The following is a 19,236-nucleotide window of genomic DNA, read 5'->3' on the forward strand; positions in this document are numbered from 1 at the left end:
GAGCAGAGTTTAGGGCTGTTGTACATAGGGTCGCTATGAGTCGCAGGCGACTCAACGGCACATAACAGCAACAACAACAACAACAACATAGATCCGTGAGCACAATGAATTATTCTGGTGTCCCCATTCTTCCCAACATGATCCGGAATTTGCCTTTACATCCTTAGTAAAATACAGGGAAACATCTTTCTGGTAGTCTCTGCTTTCAGCCAAGATCTATCTGACCATCAGCAACGACATCTCTGTGCCACTCCCTCTCTTGAATCTGTCTTGAGTTTCTGGTAGTTCCCTGTAAATATACTGTTCCAATAACTTTTAATAATCTTCAAGAAGGTTTTTTTTGTTGGTTTTTTTAAATTATTTTTGTGTGAGTGTACTGTCAAATCAGATCTGACGGGTACAGGAGGAGATTGTCCCTCCTTCCCTGGCAGAGCATCTGGTGGATTCGAACCGTGTGCCTCTGGGATTGTAGTTGCAGCTCCTTGCCACTAGGCCACCAGAGCTCCCCTAGAAGTTTTTACTCACACGTGATATCAATGATATTGCTCAATTATTTCCACAGTCTGTTGCCTCATCCTTTTGGAGAACAGGAACAAATGTGAATCTCTTCCAGTCAGTTGGCCGGGTAGCTGTTTTCCATGTTTGGTGGTAGAGAGTAGGGAGCATGTACAGGGGTGCATCTGTTTCCTCAAACACCTCAAATGGCATTTCATCAATTTCTGAGGTGTTGTGTTTTTTTTTAGCATTTGAAAACATTTCTTTTTATAAACTTATAGAGTTGTAGAAAGAGTAAGCCATGGTTCTGCAGAGTACTGTGTAAACACTGTAATTTCATGCCTCTGTTAAATCAGGTAATATACTCCTCTGCTCCCAGGGGACTTTCACCTGCACCCAGCACTAAATAAAGGCAGTGGACTCCAAAGAGTAACCATTTCACAGTGCCTTACTGTACTTGGCTTCAGTCCCCTTCAGATTCACCCCACCCCAACCCAGCAAATGCCTCTAGGGGCTCAGCCAGCTGTAGGCCATCCTCTCCAAGATCAGTTACAGCAAACACCCGAGGAGGTGCTAAGTCCTAGCCAGCTGCCCCATAGAAGTGTGGCTTCACACACTTGGCTTTCCACAAGTACCTTCAGGCTCCCTTTGGGTTTCTCGTCCCTGCAGCACACATCGAACTTGAGCCCTGTGCTCAGTGCACTTGACCTCTGCAGAGGCCTAAGTCCTTGGACAGTCTCTGGATGGGCAGAGGAATTCAGAATGGAGGTGTTCTCCCACCCAGCAGGCTTGTGCACAGAGCGCTTAAACTGGGCACCTGGGAGAGCTTCCAGAAAAGAATAACCATCACACTGCCTCCCCTAATCCCAGACTCCAAACTGACAGGTGAGGCCTGATTTTTTTGCCAATGCCTTGGGTGCAACTTGGATTTCTTCAGTAGTTGAAGCATATGCTTCTTGATCATATGTTGCTTCTTGAAATGTTTCTGTATCCATCACTTCTTCCTGGTACAGTAACTCATTCCTTCCATCTTCTTTTGATGCTTTTTATCTACTGAAGATTTTGCCCATTGAATTATTCAGTGTTTCAACTCAAGGTTTACATTTGTTCTTTAGTTCTTTCAGCTTGAGAAATACCAAGCATATTTTTTCCTTTCAGTTTTTGAACTCCGAACTCCGGGCAGCTCCTTGCATATTTTATTGTAATACTTTGCTTTGTCTTCTTGAGCTGCCCTTTGAAATCTGTTCTGCTATCTTACCTCAACATTCCTTCCTGGTTTTTTTAACTCTTCTTTTGTTCCAGTGCAAGTTTCAGAGTCTTTTCTGACATCCATTTTTATTCTTTTCTTTCTTCCCTCTCTTTTTTAAATAACGTTTCACTTTCTTCATGCCCAAAGAATAGGGAAATCTGTCTTGAAAGACGTTCAACCAGAGTGCTCCTTACAGGAAAGGATGGGAAACTTCTCACTTACTTTGGGTATGTTGTCAGGAGGAACCAGCCCTTGGAAAGAAAGGTCATGCTGGGCAAGGTAGAGGGTCAGTGATAGAGAGAAAGATCTTTAGCAGGATGGACACCGTGACTATCACAATGGACTTGAACATGACGATGGTTCATGAGGCCGGCGCAGGATAGGTAAGGTTTGGGTCTGTTGCTCAGAGGGTCGCTGCGAGTTGTAGTCAGCTATCAGTCATGGCTGACTGGGTCACACTGAACAATGAGCTGTTACAGATGATCTGTAAGGGTTGGAGAGAGTGAGCCTGCACCTCCTTCCAGGAAGCGTGCCTGGGAAGGGCGGCAGATGGGGAGAGGGCAGGGACTTGAGGTTAAGTTATGAGTGTAAGCAAGGGATTTTTTTCTGTGATTTACATTTTCCAACTGGTTTAGATTCAATACGTCTTTTGGGCCTTGATCCCCTTCATTAAAATATATATGAGTTGTGCTAGACTGAAAGGCAATCAACTAGATAGATGATAGATAGATAGATAGATAGATAATAGATTAAATAGATGATAGATTAGATGGATGATAGATGATAGATTAGATAAATAAAGATGTTGTGTTGTTGTTATGTGCCATCGAGTCGCCCTAAACTCCGCTCTGTCCTGTGCCAATCGCACTGTCTCTGACACTCCCATCCCAATTATCCCAGTCACTGAATCAATCCACCTCATAGAGGGTCTTCCTCTCCTGCGCTGTCCCTCCACCCTCCCAAGCATGATGTCCCTCTCTAAGGACCGGATAGATATAAATAATAGATAGATGATAGATGATAGATAGATAGAAGGTAGATAATAGATTAGATAGATGATAGATAGAAGATAGAGGATAGATTAGATAGATAGATCGATAGATAGACAGACAGATAGATAGATAGGTAGATAGATAGATAGACAGACAGATAGATAGATAGGTAGATAGATAGATAGATATGGTGACATTAAAATACCCCAAGACTTCTCTATTTTTCTTCTAGACTCTCTGGAGCCCTTGAGCCCCAATCCTCACTCTGCATCCTCTTATTCTTTCCCTATCAATAAGTGTTGTCATAGATTAAAACAACCTTGGAAACAGGAGTGGCATCCACTTCCGTAATTAGCTTGCCTGCGGAAACCCTATAAACCTGGAGAGAGGATGAAAGTCACACAAGTGTTGAGGACTTTTGTTCATAGGGTTGCTAAGAGTTGCCTACGACTCGATGGCACTTAACAACAACATCAATAAGTATTGCTGCTTCCAGTAGGTATACACACACACACACACACACACACACACACACACACACACACACCAGTTTTCATCACAATGACCATGTAAACCCCTCCCAGCAAACACTCCTGTTGCAGCATACCCAGGAGTTGTCTCTGTCCCACACCACCCCACAACCAAGATGAGGTGAGCTCCGAAGCAGAGATCCAATTGAGCAGATTGTTTAATCAGACAGTATAAAAGAAGTCCTTTCATGGGAAACAAAGATGGATGTTTTACAGAGTCCGTGATCATTTTTATTTCATGCCCTGCCCAGGCGGTAACAGAGACTCGTGAAGTAGGGTGTATCTGGAACAAGCTTCATTCAGGCTAGTAAGAGGGGCCTGAGCATCAGGGAGTGGGGCATGGGGAGGGGGGTGAGAGGAGGCAAAGCGAAGCTCCCGTCTCCAACTGACTGGTGGCCTCGCCTCGTGGATTTTAACTTCTGTGGAAAGCGCAGGCTTCCAGGAGTTCTGTGGGACAGAGCACAGGGGTAGGACAGTGAAAATCTACCTACATTTATTTATCAACGGTTCGGTGAATGTACTATCAGGCCTGACACAAAAGCATTCAAATACACTTCCATTCTCCTTTTTTTATTAGCATGGTGCCCCAGCTCAAGGTGTCCGCACAGCTTCCCCACTTGCCCACACAGCTCTGGGGCCCAGTCCAGTGAGCAGTGCATCTCAAAAATTATAACTATAATGTGATTTCCCTGCGTGTTCTCACCTTCTCCCCTTGTGTTCTACAGGAAGGGGTTGTTGTTGTTGTTGTGTGTCATCAAGTGGCTTGTGACTCATAGCGATCTTTTGTGCAAGAGCCCTAAACCCTGCTCTATCCTGTGCCAACCTCACTGTCTCCGACACACCTACTTTCATTACCCCAGTCACAGAATCAATCCATGGTATCGAAGGTCTTCCTCTCCTGTGCTGTCCCTCCACCCTCTCCAAGGACTGGTCCCTCCTTGCAACATGCCCAAAGTATGTCAGACGAAGCTTCAGAATCCTTGCCTCCAAGGAGCAGCCTGGTTTCACCCTCTCCAGGTTGAACCTGTTTGTTCTGAATTCACGCAGCTGGACGTGCACTGTGCTCTCTGACCTCTTCTGCTAGATTACACTTTAGTAGGAGACACTAGCCCTACCCACCCAGAATGTTCTAGTTTCCATGGGAGGGTTGGCCGGAAGAGCACAGGATGGCACAGCAAGACCCCCTCTCTTGCTAGAGGTTACAATCTAGGGAAGCGCTCTGTAGAGGCATGCAGCTTTCACCACAAGTGCCTGGAGTCGCCACTCACAGGCAGACAGCCTAACTCTCATGCTCGATCAAGGAGCTCTGCTGGCCTAGTGGTAAGAAGCTGTACTACACCGCATTGAAAAACAAGGAACTCTTGCAATATTATACAAAATGTGTGACCTTGAAGACATTATGCTGAATGAAATATTCCAGTCACAAAAGGACAAATACTGCATAGTGCCGCTGTTGCAAAACGGGACTGACCTGGAGGTTGGGGTGAGACTGAGAAAGATGGGATAAATTATGTATACTGCATAGAAACAGATGAGGGAGAAAACTCTTTAAAAGTGATATATGATTAGGTATTATGGTCATGACAAGAGTCCAGAATGAAAGCTGCATAGTGGAGTGGACTCGTGTCGGAGGATTGTATAACAATGAAAGAATTTTTCTTTTACTTTTCAAAGATAACAGTGAACTGGAGGGGAGGGCTGGGCAGGGAGAAAAATGCAACAATGAATGAATGGAAATCTAAAATCTCTGTAAACATTCATTAAAATTAATTTAAGGGGGAAAAAAAGAAAAGAAGCTGTACTGCAACCTCAAAAGGCACATAGTTTGGATCCACCAGCTGCTCCGTGGGAGAAGGATGGAAAATCTCCTCCTGTGCGATCAACTGCCTCTGAAAACCCGCTGTTGGGTCAGCTGGGGGGTCAGCTGGAGGCTCGGTTCCCACTCAACAACACACAAGAACAATAATGCTGATTCAGTGTCTCTGTAGTGTGGGCCCGGGAATCATGATTTTAATAGATCCAGTCCAGTTGAAGAATGATGACTGTAGAACCACACATTATTCTCCCACGTTTCCCAAAGGATTGCAAGTAAGTCTAACAGAGTTCCACTGCGAAGCTGTGTTTGACTGTCTGCTCTCTCTTAGGAAGCTAGTCTTCCACACAAGTGTAGAAGCTTTTGGCTACTTGACCTCTCCATTTATATAAACTCTCTAGAATTGTTAAGTACTATTGAGTCAAAACCAACTCATAGCCGACCCTGCAGTGGATTTTCAGAGGCAATAAATCGCATGGGAGGAGACTGTCCATCTTTGAACCACGTAGCAGCTGGTGGATTCGAACCACTAGCCCTTTAGGGTTGGCAAGCAACTCCTTACCACTAAGCCACCAGGGAGCATTGTCTAAACAAACCTTCTTCAGTGACGAGAATGTTCTCTCTGCTAATCAACCCATAGCCACGTGTGGCTTGAACGAGTACTTGAAACGTGGCTGGTGTGACTGAGGAACTGAATGTTTACGTTTGTGTTTATTTTTATTTCAATGTCATTAACCAGATGTGGCTTGTGACCACCACACTGGACTCCAAAAAAAGGAGTTTTCTGTCGAGGAATGGGCGTGCACAAATTAGCTGCTTCATTGGTAAAAAGATGGAATTCAGCACGTCCAGTGAATTCCCGCCCCTCATATGGCAAAACTTTGTCTCGCGGACGTTGGGCATGTTGGTAGGAGGGGCCGGTCATTGGGAAAAGGCATCGTGCTTGAAAAGGAGAAGGGTCAGAGAAAGAAAGGGATGCCCTTGATGAGGTGGCTTGATACAGTGACAGTATCAATGGGCTTAAGAGCATCAGAGACCACGAGGATGGTGCCGGCTAAGGGCAAAGGTCAGAGCTGTTATTCATGGGGTCACTATGAGTCACACTCCGCTCAGTGACACTTAACAACAACAGTCCTCTGAGTCTGCCTGATGCTTGCTGTGTGGCAGTACGAGTGAACCTTTCATGACTTGCCGGAATGACAGTTTTCTCAGCCCTTCCTCTGTCCCTGTGATCTCATGGGACCTCACCTTAACCTTCCTCTTCTACCCGCCATCCAAGAACCCCTGGTGTTCCTCCTACTCACTTGAGGTTGAACAGTGCTCCAGGCTTTCAATAGCTGTCAGGTATCTTTCTCCCAAGTACTTCTCATAGGTGTTTCTGTCGTGGAGGTGGGCCAAGCACTTTGTGTCATCCCTGAACAGGAGGTCGCTGTTGCCTTCCGACTGGAACATGCAGAACTTGCCCTCATTGCACTGAGGTGCCCCGACACCAAACTCAGCCTGTCAAAGAGGAAACGCACAGGTAGTGGAGGCTGTCAGAAGCTGGAGAATGCCAGGTGGGAGAAAGCCAGAGCTCTTACTTAACTAACCCGTGGTTACAAGGGAAGTTGACTGAGCTCTATCTTCCCACATCCATCACTTGGCATTGGGAAGCTCTGGGGGCTTCATGGTAAGGAGGTACACTGCCAAAGGCAGGCGGTTCAAATCTCCACAGAAGAAAGATGGACAATCTCCTCCCCTGTGATTTATTGCCTCTGAAAATGCATTAGCGGGTCAGTTATGAATCAGTTCAAACTCCATGGTTGTCATGTCATTGTTATGTTCTGTAGAGTCAGAACTGACCCATAGCTGACCCACAAGTAGGTTTTCAGAGGCAGTTAGTAACTTAGGAGGAGATTACACATCCTTTTCCTGCAGAGCAACTGGTGGCCTCGAACTGCCGAACTGCATGCCTTCAGGCTTGCAATGCACCTTCTTGCCATTAGGCCACCAGAGCTCCAGGGTACATAACAACATAAAACAGGGTATTACGGGGAACTCTGGTGTCCTAGTGGCAAGAAACTGCACCGCAATCCCAGAGGAACGTGGTTCAAATCCACCAGACGCTCTGCTGGAGAAGGAGGGGTAATCTCTTCCTGTACCAGTCAGATCTGATTTGATGGTACACAACACAAAAACTAGTAATAAAAATTTTTTTTTAAAAAAAAGAAAGAAACAAACAAACAAAAACCCAACAGGGCATTACCCACCATAGGGCCCAGATCCATGATTTCCTGTGTTCCCCGAACCTCTAGATTCTAACTTTGACCATTCTTCTGAGTAATCCCCCTTGCCTATGCCTGACCTCTTTGATCCCTCCTCTCCATTTCATTGGCCACGCTCTTTTGGGGTTACTTATAAGAAACAAGAGGCCAAGAACCATATCCTTTCATTTACTTAAGAGAACACCTGAATACATGCTACCTTTATTTAAAACAAAACAGAATAAACAGAAAACCTATAGGTGGCATCAAGCGAGAGCAAGCCGTCCCTGAGAACAAGGGCTTCAGGATGAGGATATTAAGGAACCCACTGAGCCTGGATTACTGTTCTCCCCCAGAGGGTGCACTTTCTTGTGGGATACATGTGCTTTCTGTTGAGAAAATGCTTTGTATCTGTGCAAGAAAAACACAGTGCTAAACAGGACTAATTAACGTTTTCCAAAAAGTCTGATGTGGAGGAAAACAAGGGTGCCATTGATTAAGGCCAGGGAGGACCACGAGAGCACTGGCCCCCAGGGAATGGATGATGCATGATTTTTCTCCAATGTCCAGCACTGGGAGACAAACACAGCTAACATGCTACAAGTGCCTCCCCTACATCGGACATTCTCCCAGCCCTTTGCTGGCACGGCCTAATTTAGCTCTTATTATAAAGAAGAAGTATTATTGTTGTACGGTTTTTGATTGTATGCTATTGCTTGTGCAATCCTAGGTTCTGGCCTATTGGTGTCCCTAAAGAAATCCCACGATCATTTAAAAAAAAGTAAATAAAAGAGGTAAATAAAATTATCACATGGAGCTCTGGTGGCTTGCTGTTATTAGGTGCCACGGAGTTAAGGACAACTCATAACAACCCTTTGAATGACAGATCTGAATCCTGCCCTGGAGTGGAAAGGAATTGCACCGCCAACTCAAAGATACATGGTTCGAATCCCCCAGGTGCTACACGAGAGAAAGATGGGCAGTCTCCTCCCATGTGATTTACTGCCTCTGAAAACCCACTGGAGGGTCAGCTGTGTGTCAGTTCCGACTTGACAGTACATAACAACACAAAATGATCACTCTTGCTAGTTTCTAAATGAGAAACAATTCAGGCACACAGAGGTTGAGTAACGCACCTGGACGACACTGGCAGGAAGCCACAAAGCTGGGATTTGAACCTAGATAATTTGAGGTGAGCCCATGACCTCCCAATTCTAGTTTCCAGAAAGAGAACGCTGGAACCTGGGCATGGATTTAGCTACGAATGCCCCCCGAATAATCCATGCCCACCTAGAAGAAGGGGCAGGAGGCCCCAGCTGCCCATACCTGTTGGTTGAGAAGCATCTGGCGAACACAAGCTTGCTTTTCTTTCCTTGTCACCACGGCGTGATTTGGGACTCGGGCGAGGTGGCAGTTCTTAGCATCCGCCACAGGTTTCCGGGTGCCATCCAGGCACAGCAACTGAAAGTCTTCCTGCTTCAGATTTTCACTACCTTCAAGGTCATTGTAACAGGAAGAGAAGGAAGGTGGATCAGTCACTTTGCTAACCAGTCATGCGGAGCCAGAGACCGCCTCCTTTCCGCTTCTCCACGAGGGAGCCACATCTTGTGGATGTTGATAAAAAAGATCTTTACTACTAAACTCTGAATCATCCTGTTTGTGTTGCTGTGGCATAGGAAGAGATGATAGAAGAAGAATTGATGCCTTTGAGCTGTGGTGCTGAAGAAGAGCATTGAATATATCACGGACTGAGAAGAGAACTAACAGATCCGTCTTGGAGAGAATGAAACCAGACTGCTCTGAGAAGAGAACTAACAGATCCGTCTTGGAGAGAGTGAAACCAGACTGCTCCTTGGAGGCAAGGATTTTGAAGCTCTGTCTGATATACTTTGGGCATGTAGCCAAGAGGGACCAGTCCTTGGAGAGTGATGTCGTGCTTGGAAGGGTGGAGGGACAGCACAGGAGAGGAAGATCCTGGATGAGATGGATTGGGGTAATGAAAGTAGACGTGTCAGAGACATTAAGGTTGGCTCAAGAGAGAGTAGGGTCCAAAGCTGTTGTACATCGGATCACTATGAGCACAGGAAACTTGACGGCACATTACAACAACAACAACAGTCATAGTCGACTTGACGCTACTTAACAACAACATTGGAACAACTGACAGAATGTGGATTTGGTAAGTATTAAATTAATGCCAATAGGAAATGTTCAGTCATTTTTTGTAACTGTACGATGAGTAAGAGAATGCCTTTCTTCTTGGAAAATACACACTAAAGTGTGAAGAGAAGAGGAGGCCAGATGATTGTGTGTCTGGGCATGTGTGGGCAGAGAAAACAGGGTCACCTGATCAACACACATGTCACCACTCTGTCTACACAGATGAAGGTCAACAAGCTGAGAATCAGGGCTTTGAAGCCTGGCAGGGTTCCTAATACTTCCATGAGGATCTCAGAAACACAAGGGCCTCCTAGTGACCTGCATCCTCATGGCCTAGATTCCATGGGGGAAGCGGAAGCAAACACACATACCAGTATTCTGCATGACCGTTTGATCCTTCACAAAGGCCACATCTCCCTCCTCAACCAGGCACCTGCAGAGTTCCAGATGAGAGAGAGAGAGAGAGAGAGAGAGAGAGAGAGAAAGAGAGAGAGAGCAGGTCAGGGCGACACGTCAGTCATTCAGGAGGGCTACCCTATACATTCAAGGTTGACGAGCTGAAACCAACTCAATAACAATTGAAACTGGGTACAAAGAGGGCTGCCTACCTTTGGGGCCGAGTATTGATTTCCTTTCAATTGTTTTTGAGTAGGAAATCCACTTGTTGATTTGACATGCTTTGCTTAATAGGTCCCTATGACTCTCTTTAAAAAAGGGGACTGGGGAAGCTTTATAGATATTTATAGAAGCCAAGTTTTAAAGTCTCTTATCTTTTTGTACCTAACAACAACAGCAGGGAGCTCTGATGGCCTCGTGGCGAGAGGTTGCGCTACAATCCCAAAGGTACACGGTTCAAATCCACCAGTTGCTCTGAGCGATAAAGATGAGTAATCTCCTGCACTCCCAGAAGTACGCAGTTCGAATCCACCAGATGCTGTGCTGGAGAAGGAGGAGCAATCTCCTCCTGTACCAGTCAGATCTGGTTTGACGGTACACACACACAAAATTTTTTTTAAAAAGGATGGGTAATCTCCTTCTGTGCAATTAACCATCTCTGAAAATCTGATTCTGACTCAATGGTACGCAACAACAACAACGACAACAATCTTGACCTATATCTTTCAGATACATGCTGTTGTTGTGTACCACAGAGTTGGAACCAACCCATAGCTGATCCTCCGGCAGTTTTACAGAGACAGTTAATCACACGAGAGGAGACTGCCCATCCTTCTCCCCAGAGCAGCTGGTGGATTCAAACCATGTGCTTTTGGGACTGCAGCTCAGCTTCTTGCCACTAGGCTGCCAGTGATACTATGAGAAAAAAAAAAATAAAAAGACAGGAGTATAAAAGGAGACTACATTCAATCTCCCTCAAACCCTTAAATCATTGTGAAAGGAATACATTCTACATGGTAGAACAGGAAACTCAGGGATAAGAAAGGAATATACACTCATTCACAGGGAGCTCGGGTGGCCTAGTGGGTAAGGAGTTGCACTACCAATGCAAAGGCTGGTAGTTTGAATCCACCAGCTGCTCCATGGGACAAAGACGGGCAATCTCCTTCCATGAAATTGACAGCCTCTGAAAACCCCCCGGAGGGTCAGCTCATGACTTAACCCCAGTGGGTGAGTGAGTCTAACTCACAAAGTGGCTGTGGCTGGTGAAATCTGTTACCATTTGCTTTCTTTTTTCCCTTCACTGCTGGGAACAAACAAATGCGTCTCGGACAAAGTGGAACCCGAGAGCTCCTTCGAGGCAAGGAGGTTGAAACCCTGTCTCACATAGTTGGAGCGTGTTGTTAGGAGGGGGAGGAGTCAGTCCCTGGGAAAGGACATCATGCCTGGAAAAATGGAGGGCCACTTAAAGGCGAGGAAGACCTTCCAAAGAGATATATTGACACTTGACTAGAACAATGGGCTTACACTTAGCAGAGCTGATGAGTGCGGCACAGAACAGGGCAAGGTTTAATCCATCGTTCTCTGGCCCCTGAGAGGCCTGATGACCCGTCACACACATCTCTACCTCTGATTGCTGAACCTGGTCCCTAACATCTGCAGCACTGAGGGCTGAAGAATCTAAGGGTCTCAGCCTTAGCTCACCAACAATGAAATCCAGTAAGACCAGGATATGTTCTGTCCCCGTCAGATTGAAGAGGGTTACCTGAAAGCCCCGTTGTAGCCGTAGTATTTCTCCTTGTTGTTGTTCGCACACTTGTTTGGTTGTGGACCAGCACACAGTGCACAGAGATTGGATTCTGGGTCGGCCCCAGGAACACAGCTTTGACTGAAAAATTTATCTGTGGAGAAAGACAATAGGAATTCAGCTCTCCCCACCTGATCCAGTACAAGTCGCCTTTACCTAACTTGTAACAGTGTGCCCTGGAGGCAGGACACGCTCATTTGGTGACTTGCCAGGCTGTGGACACTAAAACGAGACTTAATGGAGTTCAAAGGAGTAAGGGGTCATTATCACACAGGGCGGGAGGGATTTCTCTGAACACAATGATGATGTGATGTTTTAACTCTACAAAAATAAAATAGCCCCAGAGCCCAAGTGCTCGTCAATAATTGAGTGGATGGAGCAATTTATAGTGCAGTCACACATGGAATAGACAATGAACTTGTGAAACATTACAAACATGGGTTGAGTCTGGAAGACATTATGTTTAGTGAAATATCTCTGTCACAAAAGGACAAATACTGCATAAGCCCACTGTTGTAATAATAGGATCAATACTGTAGTGGAGAGAATCAGGAAAAGAATGGATAGATAGTGAACACTGTATTGGAATGGGTGAAATAAAGGACAATCTAAAAGGAATTGATTATTAGAAATTACATAACCATTAATAGCCTAGAACAGGGTAAGCATTACAGTAGGAATTGGGGGTGGGGGAACGGAAAGTATACATGCCTGAATGAATAAAAACCAATCCCTCTGTGAACTTTATTTTTTTTTTAAAAAAAAGGAAATTACATAAAGGGGATAAAATGTGTATATTTCATCCCCAAGACTGTGCCACTTAAGTTCAGACATCTTTTTTCCCTGGTAGTGATTAGAACCACCAGCACCAGGACTCCAAGCCTGGCAGAAGGAGAGGGCATTTACCTCAGCTCAGCCAGTTCCCCGGGGTTGCAGAAGCACCAGCCAAGGAGAGCAGAGGCAATGCCCTATGCTGTTGGGGAGCCTGACTGTTCTGACCATCGTCCCCCCAGTATCCCATGGACTGCCAGGAGAATATCTGTCTTGGGAAAAGTGTAGCCAAAAATAACTCCATACCTGAAGATACGTTCAGAGGGCACAGAGAATAAATTTCTATCCCCTCTTGGAAGGGACCTCTGATCTAAATGAGGATTCTGTGAAGCTCCTGACAGAAAGTCCTTAAAGGGACTGGTGCCTAACACATGTAGCACCAAGGGATGAAGAATGGATCACACAAATCAAGTTGTAGGCATGACCCAGTGTCTATCCACAGCACCAATTTCTTCTTTTCCTTGGTAGCAAAATTTAGTTTTCTTTGGGCAGACAACAGATCAAACTATAAAATCTGCATTTCTCAGCCTCTTTGACAAATAAGTAGGTGTGGCTGTGTACCTAAACTCTGGGCAACCACAAGTGCCACAAGGCCATTTGGCTCCTACTTTAAAAGCTCCTTTAAGAAGATGACAGCATGATGTAACCACTGTGGAAGGCGGTATGGCGCTTTCTCAAAAAGTTGGAAATAGAAATACCACTTGACCCAGCAATTCCACTACTGGGAATATACCCTGAAGAGACCATAGCTGACATCCAAGCAGATATATGCACACCCATGTTTATTGCAACTTTGTCCACAATAGCAAAGAGTTGGAAACAACCTAAGTGTCCATCAATAAATTAATGGATACAATGGAATACTATGCTGCATTGGAAAAACAAAGAACTCATGAAATATTATGCAAAATGGGTGACCCTGGAGGACATTATGCTGAGTGAAGTATCTCAGTCACAAAAGGACAAATATTGCATAGTGCCATTGTTGTAAAATGGGACTGACATAGGGGTTAGTGGGAGACTGAGAAAAAGGGGATAAATAATGTTTACGGCATTGAAACAGATGAGAGAGAGAACTGTTTAAAAGGGATATATGATTAGGTATTATTGTCATGACAGGAGTTCAGAAGGTAGGCTGCACAGTGGAGTGGACTTGTGGGGAGGGGTTGCATAACAATGAAATAATTTTTCTTTTACTTTTCAAGGACAAGAGTGAATTGGGGGGAGAAGGGTGGGCAGGGAGAAAAGTGCAACAATGGAAGGATGGAAATCCAAAATCTCTGTAAATTTTCATTAAAATGAATAATAATAAAAGAAGAGGAAAAATATACGTTGCATTAAAAAAACTCCTAAGAAGAAAACAGAAAAAAATCTAAAAATAAAAAAGAAGAAGAAGAAGATGACAGCAGAGGCTGCACCCTCCTGTTTGCCTTCAGAACCTTGGTTTCTAGAACATGGATGTACTGGCAACCTGAAGATGGAGAATTGTACAAAGAGGAGTCCGCGTTTCCTACGAACATTTGATCATCGGATCTGCGTTTCTTACGACCACTCTCTTTTTCATGCAAGGACAAAGTCATTTACTCATCACCTGTAACCTACATTTCCGTCCTGATTCTGCTGCCTGGCTCTCCAGGTCTCCTGTGATGTTCTGCTGTTTCACAGAAGCTGATCTGTCACTTTGCCCCAGATCCACGAGGCTCCGCACCGGGTTACACTCTCCCTCTCTCCTCCCATGTTCTTGTTGCAACCCCCACGCACAGCTCTGCTCCCCGGCTTCTCTTACCGAACTCGCAGGACTTGGTCTCGTTGTAAATCAGACCCATGGGGATGTTCCAGCCGGCGGTCCTCCTCATGCCGGTGTGGCAGGACTTCTTGCCTTTCAGAGAGCCCCAGGTGACACCAGGATTCGATGTCTTCGCCACTGCCACGGCAAGGTATCCTTACAGGAAAGGGGACAGAAAAGGTGGCATTAACGTCTCCGTGGGCTCCTAGGAAAGTCAGCCAACTCCCGAGAGAAGCAAAAATACCCCAAGTTCTTCGTGCTCCCTTTGAATGGAAACTCCCAACTACTTGAGGCTTGAAAGCAAAAAGACAGTCAGCTGGTGCCTTCTGTTAGAGCGAGCCGTGGCTTCTTTTTAAAACAAGAATAAATTATCAGCAGAGCAATCGCTCCACTGATGCACAGAGACATGGGAGTTACATGCTAGCAAGTCACCCTCCAATGTGCAATATCAGAGGAACTGACACTGAACACTGAATCAAACTCCAAGATTTTATAAGTTAACATGTAATGAAAGACACTAGTAAAGGACCAGTAAAATACAGAGAATGGTCAGGCATTTTCTGAGAAGGAGAATATTGCCCGAAAAGAAATGTGCAAAGTGGAAGAGCAACACGGAGCCTGGCAGCCCATCATATTCAGCAGCAAACACACACTGGTCTTTAAAACTGGGGATGGGACGTTAAGCTGTGATTTCCATTTCCTATTTGATTAACTCGGGAAATAGTTTCTAGTAGAAAAAAGGAAAAGCTCTATAATCCGGGATGAAGAGGCCTAGCTAGACTCTGCTCAAGGGCTTAGCTCTTCAAGTGACGGGAGTTACTTGGGTGACATGGTGTGTGTAGAGTTACTGCTCGCTGTGTGGGACGCATCCCTCAGGGATCTGAACACAGGGAACCAATGGATCAGGAGTCACTTTAAGACTTCTTGATCTTGTTTCCCAACATCTCCACATCCACCACAGCCACAAGTGTGGGTGAAGGCCAGGCTGGTGCTGCCGGGGAGGTGAGGCTAATTTTGCATCTGCCTATATGAGGTTCTCTCTTCAATTATACAAGACATGTAGAAATGCAGAGATAGATATAGATATAGATGATATAGATATAGATATAGATATAGATATAGATATAGATATAGAGATAGATAGATAGATAGATAGATAGAGATATACAGGTATATGCATACGTATGTGCGCACATACATATATATACATATATAGCTATCTCTGTATACATGTTATAATATTATATGTATTATCACACTTGAAACATATATTTCTATTATAACATATAATATATACATATTATGTAAGATATATATTATGTGAGAGATATATATTATGTGAGATATATATTATGTGAAACATATATATTATGTTAGACACATATATATTATGTGAGATAGATATATCTGGAGAAAGAATGAAAGTCACGCAAGTGTCGAGGACTTCCGTTCATATGGTCGCTATGAGTCACCTACGATTTGATGACACTTAACAACAACAACAACAACAACAACATATGTACAGCGCTCTGGTGTCCTAGTGGCAAGAGGCTGTACTGCAATCCCCGAAGACATGCAGTTCGAGGCCACGAGCTGCTCCACGGGAGAAGGATGTGCAGGCTCCTCCCAGGCGATTAGTTAGCTGCCTCTGAAAACCAGAGAGTCAGCTATGGGTTGGTTTCTACTCGACAATACACAACAATGAATATGTCTAGTTGTTGTTCGAGGCCGTCGAGTACGACTCCTAGTGACCCTAAGAAGAGCCAACCTGGATCCTGCCCGGTTCTGTGTCATCCTCATCATGTCTCACACTCTGGAGCCTATTGCTAAAGTCACCATGTCAAGCGGAAAAGATCAATCAGGGGAGCTCTGGTGGCCTAGTGGCAAGGAGCTGCAACTACAATCCCAGAGGCACACGGTTCGAATCCATCAGATGCTCTGCTGGGGAAGGAGGGACAATCTCTTCCTGTACCAGTCAGATCTGATTTGACAGTACACTCACACAAAAATAATAGTAATTAAAAAAATTAGTTTTTTTAAAAAAAGGATCAATCATCCAGACAAGAGCTGCATAGCGAAGTGGACTGGGGAGGGGGAAACTGCAAGAGTGAAAGATTTTTTTTTCTTTCCAAAGAGAAAAGTGATCTGCGGAGGGAGGGGGGCGGGGGTAGGGAGGAAAATGTGCAACAATGAATGAATGGAAATCCAAGTTCTCTATAAACTTTTGTTAAAATCTCAATTAAAATTTTTTTTTTTTAAAAAGAAAACTAGACACCAGATGGCGGTGTCCAAAAAACAAGAATCTAAAATATAGTGTTAATGTTTTTCTATGGATTACATATTAAAAATAATAGTAGTTTATATACGTATATATATATTGAAACAAAACATATTACCAGAAATAAAAAAGATCAATCATTATGATTAATTACTCCTCTTGCATGATTCCTTTGCATTTCAAAATGGGACTCTTGTGTTGCCTATATTTCTGAATTAGAAATTCACCTGAGTCCCCCCAACATTAGGAAGGTACTTTTTTTGTTTACTTTTTAAAAAATTTTATTTTAATGAACATTTACAGAGATTTTGGATTTCCATTCATTCCTTGTTGCACTTTTCTCCCTGCCCACCCCTTCCCCACCAGTTCACGCCTCTCCTTGAAAAGGAAAAGAAAAATTCCTTCATTATACTGCATTGAAACAGATGAGGGAGAGAACAGTTTAAAAAAGCGATATATGACTGGGTACTATGGTTATGACAAGAGTCCAGAATGAAGGCTGCACAGTGGGGTGTAGGGGGACGGAAAGGAAGGCTTTTTTTAACTTCAAATCTGACTCACCTGCTTCGGCTTCAGTCACACAAATGGGGCCCGCGGCTGGAGAAGAGAAAACAAACGCGTCAGGCCTCATTTATGCTTTAAAAATCATGCGTTGCTCAAGCCACACATCTCATAGCAAAGACTCAGGGGGAAACTATCTACATATTATCAATTCATATTACATATTACCAATTCCAACAGGTAGCTCTGGTGGCTTGTTGTTGTTGTGTTGCCATTAAGTAAAAACTGACCTATAGTAGGTTCTCAGAGGCAATAAATGGCGTGGGAGGAGAATAGCCATCTTTCTCCTGCAGAGCAACTGGTAGATTTGAACCACGTGCCTTTGAGATAGCAGCACAGCTTCTTGCCACAAGGCCACCAGAGCTCCCTCTGCTGGCTTAGGGGTAAGTAACTGTGCTGCCAAGGCAAAGGTGGTTGTTGTTACGCGCTGTCAAGTCGCCTGTGACTCATAGTGACCGTATGTACAACAGCCTTAAACCCTGCTCTGTCCTGTGCCAATCTCACTATCTCTGACACACCTACCCCTATCACCCCAGTCACTAAGTGAATCTATCTCATCGAGGGTCCTCCTCTCCTGCGCTGTCCCTCCACCCACCCAAGCATGACATCCCTCTCCAAGAGCTGGTCCCACCTTGCAACATGTCCAAAGTATGTCAGACAAAGCTTTAGAATCCTTGCCTCCAAGGAGCAGCCTAGTCTCACCCTCTCTAGGATGAAACTATTTGTTCTCCTAGCAGTCCATGGTATATTTAATAGTCTTATCCAGCACCACAGCTCAAAGGCATCAATTCTCCTTCTATCATCCCTACTCACTGCCCAGCTCTCTGATGCATAGATGGCAAAGACCATGGCCTGAATCAGGTACACCTTAGTCTCCAGATTGACATCATTGCTCTTCAGTACTTTGGAGAAGTCTCGGACAGCAGACTTTCCCAATGCAATTCATCTTTTAATTTCCTGGCTGCTGGTACTAAGAGTGTTAACTGTAGAGCCAAGCAAACTAAAGCTGTGAACAATCTCAATCTCTTTACCATCTATCGTGATGCTGCCACTTGGCCCAGTGGTGAAAATCTTTGTTTTCTCGATGTTGAGCACACGGTTCAAATTCACCAGCTTCTGTGCAAGAGAAAGATGGGTGATCTCCTCACGTGCAGTTAACTGCCTCTGAAAACCCATGAGAGTCGGCCATGGGTTGTTTCAACTCAACAGTACACAACAAGAACCCTTTCTTGGGGAGCTCTGGTGGCCTAGTGGCAAGGAACTGCAACTACAATCCCAGAGGTGCACGGTTCGAATCCACCAGATGCTCTGCCGAGGAAGGAGGGACAATCTCCTCCTGTACCAGTCAGATCTGATTTGACGGTACACGCACACAAAAATAATAATAATAAAAAAACAAAACAAACAAAAAAAAGAACACTTTCTCAGAAGATTGGGTGCTGCTTTCGCAGATCAATTTTGCCGCATTCCTAGAAGTTAGCCACAAACTGTGACTTTCAAGTTTCCTGCTTAGTGGACTTGATGACTCCAGAGAGCTGCTGCAAACTCTATCGGCACCCCTGCGGCAAGGTGGAAAAGTATGAACTCTGGAAGCAGAAAACTGCTGGGAATCCCCAACTGGCCCCTGGGTGGGTCGTGGGGGGGGGTCACATTTATGGAGGAACTTAATCATCTTCACTCAGTAGTGAAATGTACAATAACACCCATCTTTGAGGATGATTGTAAGGATAAGAGATGATGGGCTTCAGAACCTATGAAGCATCACTGTTCAGTAAGGCAGCGTGGACCACGGCTGCTGTGTATGAACTAAACTGTGACTCCGTGGACCAGTTGGTAGAAAAGCAGAGAGGCCCGCTCCTCCACTTACTGTTGTAGTTCTCCGCCAGGACAGGTATCAAACCGCACTTGCCCGCCGTGTGGACTAATCCTCCATCCAAGCTCATGGCGTCAGCATCTCCATTCTGCAAAAAAAACAAAGCAAGTTCTAGAGAAAGCTTTTTCCCTGTGCCACGTGCCCTTCCAGTCACTTCTCTGAGGCCACCTTAACATCACAGCCTGTGTAGACCCACAGAGGGAGTTGTTGTTTATATTGAAC

At 44.8% G+C, this 19,236-nt stretch overlaps 1 protein-coding gene across 1 annotated transcript in view; it reads right to left on the reverse strand.

Moving 5' to 3' along the window:
• Positions 1 to 19,236, reverse strand: part of TF (transferrin) — a 66,869-nt gene that overhangs the window by 25,960 nt on the left and 21,673 nt on the right. The window contains 8 exon segments of the mRNA XM_006883422.1: positions 3,657 to 3,713; positions 6,384 to 6,579; positions 8,649 to 8,865; positions 9,850 to 9,915; positions 11,644 to 11,779; positions 14,303 to 14,458; positions 17,142 to 17,177; positions 19,009 to 19,102. Of these exon segments, the coding sequence (XP_006883484.1) occupies positions 3,657 to 3,713; positions 6,384 to 6,579; positions 8,649 to 8,865; positions 9,850 to 9,915; positions 11,644 to 11,779; positions 14,303 to 14,458; positions 17,142 to 17,177; positions 19,009 to 19,102 (958 nt within the window).

This window comes from Elephantulus edwardii, unplaced genomic scaffold, assembly GCF_000299155.1.
Source record: "Elephantulus edwardii isolate Elephantulus edwardi_28Jun2011 unplaced genomic scaffold, EleEdw1.0 scaffold00027, whole genome shotgun sequence".
Taxonomy (NCBI): Eukaryota; Metazoa; Chordata; class Mammalia; order Macroscelidea; family Macroscelididae; genus Elephantulus; species Elephantulus edwardii.